Source organism: Brachyistius frenatus, unplaced genomic scaffold, assembly GCF_029030835.1.
Source record: "Brachyistius frenatus isolate BFR_SWC_R1_liver_20210118 unplaced genomic scaffold, ASM2903083v1 Contig_122, whole genome shotgun sequence".
NCBI lineage: Eukaryota > Metazoa > Chordata > Actinopteri > Embiotocidae > Brachyistius > Brachyistius frenatus.
In genome coordinates, this window is record NW_027210721.1 from 917,626 (window position 1) to 930,135 (window position 12,510).

At 43.1% G+C, this 12,510-nt stretch overlaps 2 protein-coding genes across 3 annotated transcripts in view; both read left to right on the plus strand.

Annotated features, from left to right (window-relative positions):
• The first annotated feature begins 7 nt into the window (after positions 1-7).
• exosc2 (exosome component 2) lies at positions 8-4,403 on the plus strand. The gene is made up of 9 exons (XM_069713787.1): positions 8-948; positions 1,526-1,627; positions 1,711-1,756; positions 1,834-1,923; positions 2,012-2,077; positions 2,165-2,233; positions 2,793-2,969; positions 3,387-3,515; positions 4,147-4,403. The coding sequence occupies exons 1-9, from the start codon at positions 827-829 to the stop codon at positions 4,225-4,227; spliced, it is 882 nt and encodes a 293-aa protein (XP_069569888.1). The 5' UTR covers positions 8-826; the 3' UTR covers positions 4,228-4,403.
• Positions 4,404-4,993: 590 nt separating this feature from the next.
• The window catches only part of abl1 (c-abl oncogene 1, non-receptor tyrosine kinase), a 28,539-nt gene continuing 21,022 nt past the window's right edge, over positions 4,994-12,510 (plus strand). The window contains exons 1-2 of one of the 2 annotated variants that reach the window (XM_069713783.1): positions 4,994-5,491; positions 6,392-6,780. In XM_069713783.1, coding sequence (XP_069569884.1) covers positions 6,654-6,780 — 127 coding nt within the window. In that variant the 5' untranslated portion in view covers positions 4,994-5,491; positions 6,392-6,653. Of the gene's footprint in view, positions 5,574-6,391; positions 6,781-12,510 lie in introns of both variants that reach the window. The other variant, XM_069713784.1, reaches the window with a different exon arrangement.

Consider the following 12,510-nt stretch of genomic DNA (forward strand, 5'->3'; position numbering starts at 1 on the left):
TTTTTACAAGAGTCTGTCTTACTCGAAGCTGATTGGCCGCGACGAGGAAGTTTTGCGTGGTGTTGACATCTGACGTCACCGCTCCCTTACGTGGAACCGCGGTTGCGTTGGCGACAACACGGCTCGACGCTGACATCTAGTGGCGGGAAAGTAAAACCGTCGTCAACGGAGTGTCCGCAGAAACCGTGGATGTTTTGACTTGGTATATTATTTATCCCTCGGTAATAAAATAACAAATAAAATGCGTTTTGTAATGGGATCCATTCTGAAAGAAAATATACCGCATATTCATAGATTCTGATTTTATTTTTTTAATGAGTGGGATGGAGTATATGTGATTTAAAAAAAAAGTTGAATGAGATATTTGAACTTTTTGTACATATCTTACATCTTACATATCATTAAAGCTTTTATGTGGAACTGGGAAGAAAGAGCGAATCGTCTTCTGACGTCGTGACGTCACCAATATGTCTAACCGTCATTGCATTGTTGCGTCACGTTAAGTCCGAAAGTCGAAAGCACCCAAAGTATCCGACTTGGACGGCATCGTGAGGAAAACTTCCGGCTTGCCGTACTGCCCTGCAGCCACCATCAAGTCAAACCATGTCACGCGTATTTGAAGTCGAAGGAACTCAATACTCCATTTATAGTCTTTAATTTATTTTAATACGTGTTGCTGAACTCGGCGGTTTATTATCGTTATGTAAGACGAGGCTGAAATACATTTAGACCTCTGCCTCAGTAGGTGGCGCTAAAACTTCCGGTGGTGCAAACAGACACAAAACGGAAGAGAAGAAGAAGAAGAAGAAGCAGCACGGTGAGCAGCATGGCTGCAGATATGAGATTACCGACTGTCCGAAAAACGGTGTCGCTATCAGCCTTTGATGCTGACCGAAGAGACCTGGTGGTCCCCGGTGACGTCATCACTTCAGACACCGGCTTCATGAGGTTGGTACCGGTACTGTTACTGAACGGAAGCAAACAGCAGCACGCTTATCCGGGGTCCTGGTCCTGGTCTCTGGTCCTGGTCCTGGTCTCTGGTCCTGGTCTCTGGTCCTGGTCCTGGTCCTTGTCTCTGGTCCTGGTCCTGGTCTCTGGTCCTGGTCCTGGTCTCTGGTCCTGGTCCTGGTCTCTGGTCTCTGGCTCGTAACTTATTGTCAGGCAAATGAAAAGCAGCCAAAATACAAAAGATGCACCAGTTTGAGTTTAAATAAATAAATAAAGGGATCATCTTGTGTCTGAAGATGCTGATTTGTTGACCAGCCAGAGATTCAGAACACGAACTCTGTCAACAACAACAACTCGGGTGAATCCTCCAGTTTGAGGCTTCACAGAATAAAAAGGTTCAAACACAATACTGACATCAGTTAAAGTTCAGTAGGGACTTTTTAACTGGAAAAATACATCTTAATTTAATCCCTTTAAACCTGCTTTCATAGTGAAATCATCTGTAACCTTGTTTCACCACGTCTCCTGTTTGCTCCATTATTACTCATCGGTTGAATGCACCGGTTATCCTCCGCAGGGGTCACGGCACCTACGTGGATGAGGACAAGCTGACGGCTTCGGTCGCTGGAGAGGTGCACAGGGTCGACAAACTCATCTGTGTCCGACCGCTGAAAACCAGGTGACTGAGTGAAGTGAAGCTCAGAGACCGAAGTGGGTCTAAGTTCTCCAGGTCTCACCGTGTTGGATGCTTTTCAATCGCAGGTTTAACGGCGAGGTCGGAGATGTCGTGGTTGGCAGAATCACAGAGGTACAGTATGATCTGTCACTCATATAAAAACACGTGATCCCACCTTCGGTTCGTTCGATCTTTGCTGTTCTGTGCAGGTGCAGCAGAAACGGTGGAAGGTGGAGACCAACTCCCGGCTGGACTCCGTCCTCTTGTTGTCGTCTGTCAACCTGCCCGGAGGAGAGCTGGTGAGCTGACGGGAAAAAACGGGATTCACCGGGAGACGTTTTTATGTCACAGCTGAAATAAAAAATTAATTATATGATCTTTTTTTAGAGGAGAAGATCAGCGGAGGATGAGCTCACCATGCGAGAATACCTTCAGGAGGGCGATCTGATCAGCGTAAATCAGAGTTTATTACGATCACTTGCTGTTTATCTCAATATTCCTGCTCATGATCTCTGAGTTGTACCTTCACTGTGGTTTCAGGCGGAGGTGCAGTCGGTCTTCTCAGACGGAGCTCTGTCACTTCACACCCGCAGTTTAAAGTATGGAAAAGTAAGTAACGACAACGGACACGATATGATACACCTAAATAATGGTTCACTTTGTTCTCGGTTTCACTATTTGTATTTTAATAAGTAGAATATAGGTCGAATATAAACAAGTCAGGATTTACTTCTGAGTGGGAAGACCTGGCTTGCAAACTTTGGCTGAATCCTCACTAATGATTTAAAGTTTTTAAACATAAAAACACCTTTCTGTGTTTGTGTCCACTCATCAGCTCTTTCCTGATCTGTCACAACCCTTTTCCAGAAGAAAAATAAATTGACCGCAGCCTTGATCACCAATAATTAATTCAACACGGATTAGAAATTACAAACATTTCTCACTTTGTCATGAAGTTAAATTCTGAGTTTTATAATGAGCAGGAGGCAAATTATGATTTGCATAACGAGTGTTATCGGCCCTACATGCAGTTGCACTGGAAGTGGTTTTCTAAATGTAATCAGTTAATCTCATAAAGTTCATCACACACTTAAAACCAGTGATTTTGCACCATTAAACTGTATCTGTAATTAAATAAGTGTTTTGTTTGACTTTATCTGACCACCAGCTGGGTCAAGGAGTGCTGGTGCAACTCTCCCCTTCGCTGATCAAGAGGCAGAAAACACATTTCCACAACCTGCCATGCGGTGCGTCCATCATTCTTGGGAATAACGGCTTCGTGTGGTTGTATCCAACACCGGGACAGCAGGAGGAGGAAGCTGGGGGCTTCTACACCAGTCTGGAGGTGAGCGCGTCCTTTCATCACTCGTCGTTATATCGATCAATACACGTGAATTTAAATGAAGTTAACATGGACGGTTTGGAGGTGCGACTGGAAATATTACTAAAATATTGACATCAGCAGTTTGTGCATTGTTAACATTTATTGTACATAAAAAAGACTTTTCAAACAAAGATGGAACCGCTGCTTTTTATTAATTTTTTTAATTAATTTTAATCAATTACTTGCAGATTCATTTGTATTTCTATTCACAGAGCAGGTCTAAGCTTAAATTTAAGTATGTTTACATCGATATAGTACGAACTGTGTGTTTAAAGTGCTGCAACTCCTTCACAGTTTTCTCTTGTTGATGTCAGCGGCTCTCGACTGTCCACGTTGAGCTCATTTGTTTGTGCTCTTCTCCTCTCTGCGTCCTCTCAGCCTGTCAGCCTGTCAGATCGAGAGGTGATTTCACGGTTGAGAAACTGCCTGCTGGCTTTGGCTGCACACAAGGTCCTTTTGTACGACACCAGCGTTCTCTATTGCTACGAATCTTCCCTTCAGCACCAGGTACGAAGCTCTCGGCTGGAAACGTGAAGCTCTGTAATGTCGTTAATTCCCCACTTCAGCCGTACGGTACGTGGTCGTGTTTGATTACCGGCGTTTCACGAATGTAAACGATGGAAAGGAAAGACGTTGCAACAACAAAGTGGACGACGTGAATTATGGCGCCATCTGGTGGCTGTATGGGGAATCTACAGCTTGCTGGGCAACGCAAGTGGAAAACTGTTTAATTGCAGTTCTCAACTTGGACTCTGGTGTTTCAGTTTATTTAATTGCCCTTTGGGGTGGAGAACACATAACAACTAGTACTGCTCATGAACATTGAGTTTATCCTCTAATATCATCATAAAATATCAGGAGCTCGTACGTTTATCATTTTGTTGGCACATTTATGTGGAACTGTTTATTTCTCTCGCTGACTGAGCCCGGCCCATTTTAAGGATTATTACTGTGGACTCAACTCTCAAGCTGCAACTCAGCAAAGCACTTAGTTTCTTGTTTGTAACATTAACCGCAGACACTTCAATACTGAGCTCATCATCCAGGCTTTCAAGTATCCAAAAGATGTTTGCTATATTAAAAACCTTTTTTTCAGCGGAGCAGATCTATAATTCTCTGCCTCGTGCTGTCTCTGTAGGTCAAGGACATCTTGAAACCAGAGGTGACGGAGGAGATTGTAATGTTGACGCAACAGAAGCTGTTGGAACAGGAAGGTTAACGAAGCCCAAAAAAACCCAAAATCCCATCAAGCAGCGATGTGACCCGACCCACTGACCACATGTTCCAAGACCAAGCTGGCTTTATTTTTTTTTTCAAAGATATGTCCCAGTTGTCAAAGTCAGGTGCGCAGCTAAAATGTTAAATTTGTGTATTAATAAACAAAACTAATGATAATTGTGTGACTGCTAATTGAAAGGATGCTTAACTTTTTACAAAACTGCAACATTCACAAATCACTCGAGCAGCTCTTATCAAGTTTTACATTAAGCATAGTGGAACACTTTTTATAATGTGTGATGTTATACAAAAAAATGGTTTTGAATGCAATAAATTTCTGTCATTCCTATAAACTTTTTTTTTCTTTTTACTGCTTCTGTATTATTGAATAATGAAATAACAGAAAGGAGATTCATTTCTGGAAACGCCAGCAGCAACTTATTAGACAACAAATGGACAAAACTACCTTTTTAATCAACCTGGTATCACGTGTGCATAATTCAGAGTGAAAACAAGTCACGTGACATCTTTTTTTTACTGCTCACTCTGACCATCAAACTTTGAGTGAAATCAGAATCTGGAGCTTTCCGTTTTTTATGGCTTTAATAAAGTCCACCACCAGATGTGAGGGAGTGTGCTGCCTTGTGGTGTTGTTGTTGTTGTTGTTGTCCTGCTCTCCACCGGAACAACAAAAAACAAAAAGCGCTCGCTCGAGCACGAGCCCACGCACGCACGTCACACGTCATAACGTAGCCCCACCCACATATTTCTGTCAACCACCTTGCGTGTGGAAGTATGGCGGCCCCAGCGACGCAACTCCTACTCGGCCAAAGTTTATTGCTCAGATTTTCACGTGAAAGCGATGAGTAAGTACGCCAGCCGAGGAGCCGGTAAGGAAGAGCGTGGCCGCCGCGAACAGAGGAGAGGACCCGCGGGAAGAGTCGTCGGTCTCCGGCCGCCCGAGTTGCCTCGATTTCTCATCGCCTCCCCGATTGAGGTGCCTTCAGTCCGGGTACCGCAGCCGGAGGAGCCCCGCCGGACGGACCGAGCGGACGCGGAAGTCTGGAACTAATTGTGCCTTTAGAAAGACAAACTGCAAACTGACCGGAGGCTTTCTGAGGCTTTCTGAGACTTTCTGAGACTTTCTGAGACTTTTTGAGCGCGTTTGTTCCGAGTTTGTGAAGCAGCGAAGCAGCGCGAGCCAACTGTTGACTGCTCGCTGCGCGCGCACGCGACGGTCGCGCGCAGCGCTGCCACCAGCAGACGTGAGTTAGCTTTCATGGCTAGCTTCAACTTTAGCTCGAGGTCGCCAGCTAACAAACTAAACACGTGTTTTTTTCTGGCTGTGTAAGTTTTCCACTCACAACTTTTCTTTCCTTTCTAACTACAGGACCAGTTTATGTTGCGTGTCAGGTACCTGACTTTTCCCACTTTCGTGATTATTAGAGGATTAAATAGTTTTGATATTGCTTCTGTATTAAAGTAAGTGAAGTTCAGTTGGAAATTATTTATTGCATCGAGCAATAAATGACAATCTGTCCTGATCGTTGTGTGCGTCGCCTGGAGGATACTGAGTACCTCTGCAACAGGGCTGGGTGATATATCCATATTTAATTGCATCGTATCATGAGTCCTGATATTGTCCTCTGTTTGGATGTGATAATATCGTGATATGTCACAACAATTGTCTTTTTCCTTGTTTTAAAATTTGCATTACAGTAAAGTGATGCTCTATTCTGAACCAACATTAATATTTGCCTTCATCTACTTCGTCATTATCTCCACGTTAACGATGATTACTTGTGAAAATATGTTCTGAAAACACCAATTATCACCTCTATAATATTGCAATATTGATGTTGAGGTATTTGGTAAAACAAAATATTGTGATATTAATATCGTCCATGTCGCCCAGCAAGACTTTACAAATATTATTTTATAATTTTAAAGAAATTAAGTTGAGTTGAGCCTGAATGCAACAGATGGAAATGGAGCTCCTATAAGGTAACGACAGCATAGTTCAACTTTAACAGGTTCAAATTGAACATATAAGCAAGTTAAGTACATAATAAGTTTCTTGACTCACAATCTTAAACCACAAATGTGCTTTGCATTAGTTGTAATGTTTAATTAAATCAGATTTTTTTTAATTTTTCTTCCACCAGATTCCTTTGAAATGCCGTTTTTTTTTTTTGTCCAATGACGAACCCAGACTCCATTAATGCATGATACACAGAGACCTACTGGAGTACCACGGATCTGCATAGGTGACCCGCATCACCTTTCCTCCAGGAGGAGACAGCCCGAGCCAGAGGAACGGCCTCCTGTTTCCTCCCCGTCGCCCCCCTGCCTGGTGGCCATCTGTTGAACGGTGAGCAGCCGAGTCCGGCTCGGAGCGTCCCGGCTGCGGCCTGGCACCGTGCCCTTATGGGGCAGCAGCCGGGGAAGTTTGTAGGGGACCAAAGGAGACCCAGTCTGCCGGCCTTCATCAAGGGGGGAAAGAGGGAGTCCTCGCGCCATGGCAACCAGCCCTGTAACGTTTTTGTCGTGCACGGTAAGATCAAATGTTTTTCGTTAAGACCTTTATGAAGTTTGACAGCAAAGTTGCTCCTCAAACTATAATAAGTTGCTCAGTTGTGTCGGTTTGACTGTTGAGAAAATGAAGTTTTGCAGCTTTTTGAGCATCATGTATCTCCACAGGCCTAAAATCAGATACCTCTCCATCTGTGAACCTTTTATTTTTATTTTTTTTAGCAAAGTAAATTATACAAATGGTTACGGTTGTTGTTCATACAGTGATGCCAAACATTTGTTGGTTGAGACTTCTCCTTCTTCTAACATAGCATTAAGTTGAATATTTTAGTTTTTTGTTTGATGATGTATGTTTATTATTACTTGCAGCCCTGAAATTGCGTTCAAAAACAGTTTTCAGAATGCAGCTTGCCGGCTGGATAACAGACGTGTGCTTGTGAAACCTGGAGAAGAAAAACAGTTTTTATCACATTTTAACAGCTGATGATCAAACCTACCACATGTTAATAATACAAGCAGCCTGGACGTGGGTTGAATCTGTCCTTTTGATTGGTCGCCTCTCCGGCCGACGGTCGGCACCTCCGCCACAACAGAGTGCGCCGGCTTTTCTGGAGCTACACAACAACTCCTGACTTACTGCTGCCGAGGAGGCTGCCTTTAATCAAGCATATAACGTGCAATAAATTGCAACCGCTCTGGTGTTACATTGGTTCTCTTTGTAGTTCTGCCACAGTAAACTGATTAACAACTGGAAGTAGTCTCAGTGTGATGTAACAGTGAGGTTCATTTAAATCTGTCGCAGTGTTTTCAACGTGCATCTACTGTGTTGGGGTTTTGCTTGGTGGACAGCGGGCGGTTATGTGACTAAAAAGGATGCACTGTCCCGCAATTTTGGACCAATCATAGCTGCAACTAAATGTTCTAATGGTGGGAAAACCCTGCTGTGGTGTTGTTGGAAATGTTTGACCGGCTGTGAGTCTTGTCTGTCTGAGTATTTACACAGAGCGATGACAGACAGCCTGAAGCATGAGGTACGTAGAAAAACAAAACTGTTCCCTCCCCAGTTATTAACGAATACCTGCGATGTGGACGAGCTTTTATGGTGTCGTGTGCGATATCCCAGACGTAGTAGAAAAGTTGGGCTGCATCTCATAAATATTTGTATTATTGATTAATCTGCAGATTATTTATTTGATAATTTGTTGATTGATCATCACCTTTGTTAATAAATTGTCAGACAATAGTAAAAAAAAAAAAACACTTCAGCAAATCCTCATAATTGAGAAGGAATGTTTGGCATTTTTGCTTAAAAATGGACCCCAATGGTTAATTAGTTATCACAATGGTTGCAGATCCTTTTTCATGGTCTTGTCTGCATGAGTTCATGTGCAACAACTCAGTATCCAAACTATCCCACCTGAGATAGATGAGTTACCTGGAGATGTGCATGTCGGTGTATCTTTTAGCCAATCACTGTGTTGGAGCCGTTTTCCTCCAATGCCCCATCGGATGACATTTTCTTTAAAGCATGGCCGTGCACAGAAAGCAGACTTTCATAGTTTTAAACATAACTCATAAAAAACCGAGGTGACCTCATCTGTTACGTTACCTCTCTTTTTTATCCTCAATGGTTTATTATTTACTAGTTTTGGCTCATGAAAACACCCTCATGGTGGTCTCTGTCTTAATTTATTGCCCTAAAACACATAATACAGCCAAGGTGCAGGGAGGCTTGTATTTTATCATAAATCAAAATAAGAAACAGTTAATAGTTGTTGTTTTTTTTTTAAATTTTTTATATATATGTGTATAAATGTCTTCATCTGCCTTTGCTTTGAAGCTGTATTAATACTCTGTAGGAGGTGAGGACCAAACACAAGGTGGATCTACTTAAATGAAATGAACTTGTCAGTAGAAAGACAAAGCCATTTGTTTTTTAAAAACTGAAGCAGATGCATTGCCATGCATCCAGCTAACTGATAAGTTTACCAAATGTGTCTGTAGGGTTGTGATCGCCTTGGCAGGAATACTTTCCACTGACTCTGAGTCTTGCGTAACACCGAGGGGGACAGGACGAGGACGGTCAGGACAACAGTGGAAGCTGTCGCCGGTAAACGGATCAAATTTGGCAAAAAAAAAAAAGGGGGTCGGTGACCCGGGTCGTATTTGTTTTCCCTCTATCCCTCTTTCCTCCTGTGATGAGCAGCTTTGACCGTAAGAGGGGATGTGAGTCACAGAGCGAGAGGAGGGCAACATCAACACATGATTTTATGTTGGTTTTTTTTTGGTTGTTCTTCCTGGTGAAGCCTCAGCTATTTAGAAACGAGGACCGCCAGCTCCACGCTGCTGCTCAGCAGGCAGGTTCAGACCTCGGCCTGCAGCTGCCTGGGAGAGAGGCAGGCGGCGAGGGGCAAGCAGAGACCTGTCTCTGCTCCCGGCAGCTCGGTGAACTGTACAGTGGGGAGGTATGATCTCACCGGCTCGCACAGATCGAAAGGACTGTAGTGAATTTCCTGGAACTGTAGTTCCTGCTGCGTTTTTAGCTGCTCTCTCTGTGTGTGGTTCAGACAACCGAATATGCTCTTAAATTGCACCCCTTGACGGGTCGTGGATTAAATTACGAACTGCAGTAAGTTACCAGACCGGTTTAAAAGAACAGGTACTCCATCACTTCTTTCTGGTCTGATTTTGTTTACAGTTCAGCGGCCATCCACCACACGTAGAGACAATGTGCCTTTCTTTTTGTTTTTCTACTTTGACTTATAAACGGTTGACAGAGGAAATAGGACAGCTGAGAAAGATTTGAAGGCTGGACAGTTCAAAGGAGAGAGGATCTACTTTTTTAAGGCTCTCAATATTACCTGATGATACCTTAATACCTGCAGCGGCCACATGTTGATGGTTAAAACAAATAGTGGTTACACTCATTTATGGGGTTAGTGTGTTTTTATTGGAGTACATTGCAGTTGTGACCTCGATACTAAACGGTTTCCATTAAAAACATAAAACACAATATGATCAGAGCTTGTTTGTTCTGTGTTGATTTTTATATGTCGTCTATTTACCCTCATATATTTCCTGTTAAGTGTTTAGGAGCTCATGATGTGGTCCCACAACAAGAAGACATAAACAACATGACATCACAGTTCATTAAACTCTCCAGAGCGAATGCGTTAGTTATAGTTGTGGAACTTACACATTTCATCATTGTAGGTTTTTAAGAGAGCAGTTTGTAAAACTCTTTGTTTATTCAGTCATTTTGTTCATGCGAATGCATCTTTGGTTGAGGCTGAATGTCTGAGTTGTAATTCTCCCAGAAAACTACTGAGAAACAACAACAGCTGGAAACAGTCGGGAGGGTTTTATAGACAACAGTTCTGGTATGTGATTGGCTACTGCCCTCGTCTCACATTTTAATTACAGCCAACTTTGATGTGCAGGCAACAAGAGGCGAGCAGTGCCAGCCGATGGTCATCAGCCAGACAAGTTGGCTTACAGAAGATGTACGGACCTCTAGCATGTTGCTACTTGCTTGGATGTGTTTCAGTACAGACACAACAGGGCTTTTCTTCTTTCTCACTTTTCCCCGGGTTGATGCCTGCAGGCTGGCCTGGCCAAACTTCAAATATGTTCAAGGCACAATGAAACGTGGAGACCAGAGAAGATGACGCCCGGTTGTCTTTGTTCTCTGATTTCTATTCAGGCTCATGGGATTGTGAAGCAACATGCACGGGACAGGAAACAGGGAAACACAATACATCCTTCTCTAGCTCCTTTGTGTGGGGATATAAAAAAAGATATCATGATCAATGAAAGCAGAATTTATCAGCAACCCAGCTTGTAGATGCATGAAGAAGTTATTGGTGTGAAACTGGTGCAGCAGTTCATATAAGCGTTTAACGTGGCAGGTTAATGGTCCGTCATGCTAATTAGAGTTAAAGCAGAAATGTGCCAATAATAAGTCGTATAGCTGAATGCCTTCATGGAGTTGTATTACGGGCCGAGGGTAGCCAGTCTCCTCCTCACCCTCCTCCACCCCCATGTCTAGTGACGTCATCTGATTTCTGAGCATGTGTGTTTCCTGCAGCAGCTGTTTTCAGCATGTATGCAGTGAAACGGTCTCTTTAGTCCGTAACTGCTCTTTTCTGGCTGGAACTCCAGGAATCTATACAGTCTAGACACCAAATCTCCTCCCATGATCCCTGAGGGTCCCAAAGATGGCTGTGTGTGTGTGTGTGTGTGTGTGTGTGTGTGTGTGTGTGTGTGTGTGTGTGTGTGTGTGTGTGTGTGTGTGTGTGTGTGTGTGTGTGTGTGTGTGTGTGTGTGTGTGTGTGTGTGTGTGTGTGTGTGTGCATATGTACCCACAGAGCAGGCGCCTCATCGTAATGCTCGTTCAGGCCAGCTGTTCGGCCCCTGGTGGCTTGAAACTCGCCCCACACACACACACACACACACACACACACACACACACACACATTTTGACACGGTCGTGTGTGTGCGTGTGTGCCTGACACACACATTTGTCCCTCGCTGGACAACACAATGCTGATTAGTATGTGTTTTCCCCTCTCATCAAGTCTTGGCCACCTGGAAGAGAGTCCACTTTATTGCCAAACGAGCCAACGACTAGCCAAAACAGCTGTGTGTATAAATCAAGGAAGTCGAGACCGTCCGTGCTGCAGAAGCTCCCTCTGTTTAACTCGTGTGATTAAAGTCCTATAAGGACACGTGTGTTCTGTGTTTTATCGAGAGTCATTATGATATATTTCCAGGTTGGGTTGGAGGACTCGGTCAGCTGAGACTGGGATGGACGTATCTTGTTTTAATGGACATGTGTCTTGTTTTAATGGCAGCATAGAGTCTGACCAGGATAAAAACACATATGGTTCCTGCTGTAAATAGACCCTTTCCTTATTTTGTCATGTGATTACAGAGAGAAGAACAGGTGTTACTAATTAATTTAACGATGGCTCTATTTTTTCAAGTGACCCACTTTGCCATGTCAATGTGACGATGAGTCAGCGGGCACAATGCCATAAAAACAAAGCTTAATTGGATTATTTTCACTTTAAAATGACTTCTGTGCAAAAGGCCTATTGTGTAACTGTTATCTGACCAGTATGACTATCATTAATGTGCTCTTCATCCTCATCATCCTCCGCCCCTCCATCCAGTCCACTGTTTCCTAGAAGATCCCATGTGTTTGTATGTGGTGTGTTGAGTAATATTGCCGACTTTGCACAAAGAAAAGAAGAGAGTTGAACAAGCTGCAGCAGTGGAGTGAAGAATGTGACCTCTTGAGCATTCCTCTCAAATAACTGGTGCAACCCCCCCCCTTTCTTTCTTTCTTTCTTTCTTTCTTTCTTTCTTTCTTTCTTTCTTTCTTTCTGACTTTCTTTCTGACTTTCTTTCTGACTTTCTTTCTAACTTTCTGACTTTCTTTCTAACTTTTTCTGTCTTTGTGTTTATTTCCTTCTTTCTTTCTTTCTTTCTGACTTACTCGCTCTGTACTTTCTCTCCCTCTCTCTTTGTCATTGCTTTCATTCAAGTATCTTCATTATTGGATTTTACAGTGCACAGAACATTTTTATTGACATGGAGAACAATAGCAAAAACAAACAACAGGAAGAAAACAAAATCAGTAGACAATAATGGACCGCTCAGTAAATCACAGTATACAACTTCAACCAGAAGACAAGCAGCAGACATTTTGCAAAAGCAAATCAACATGTAGAATTATGTGAGTACGTGG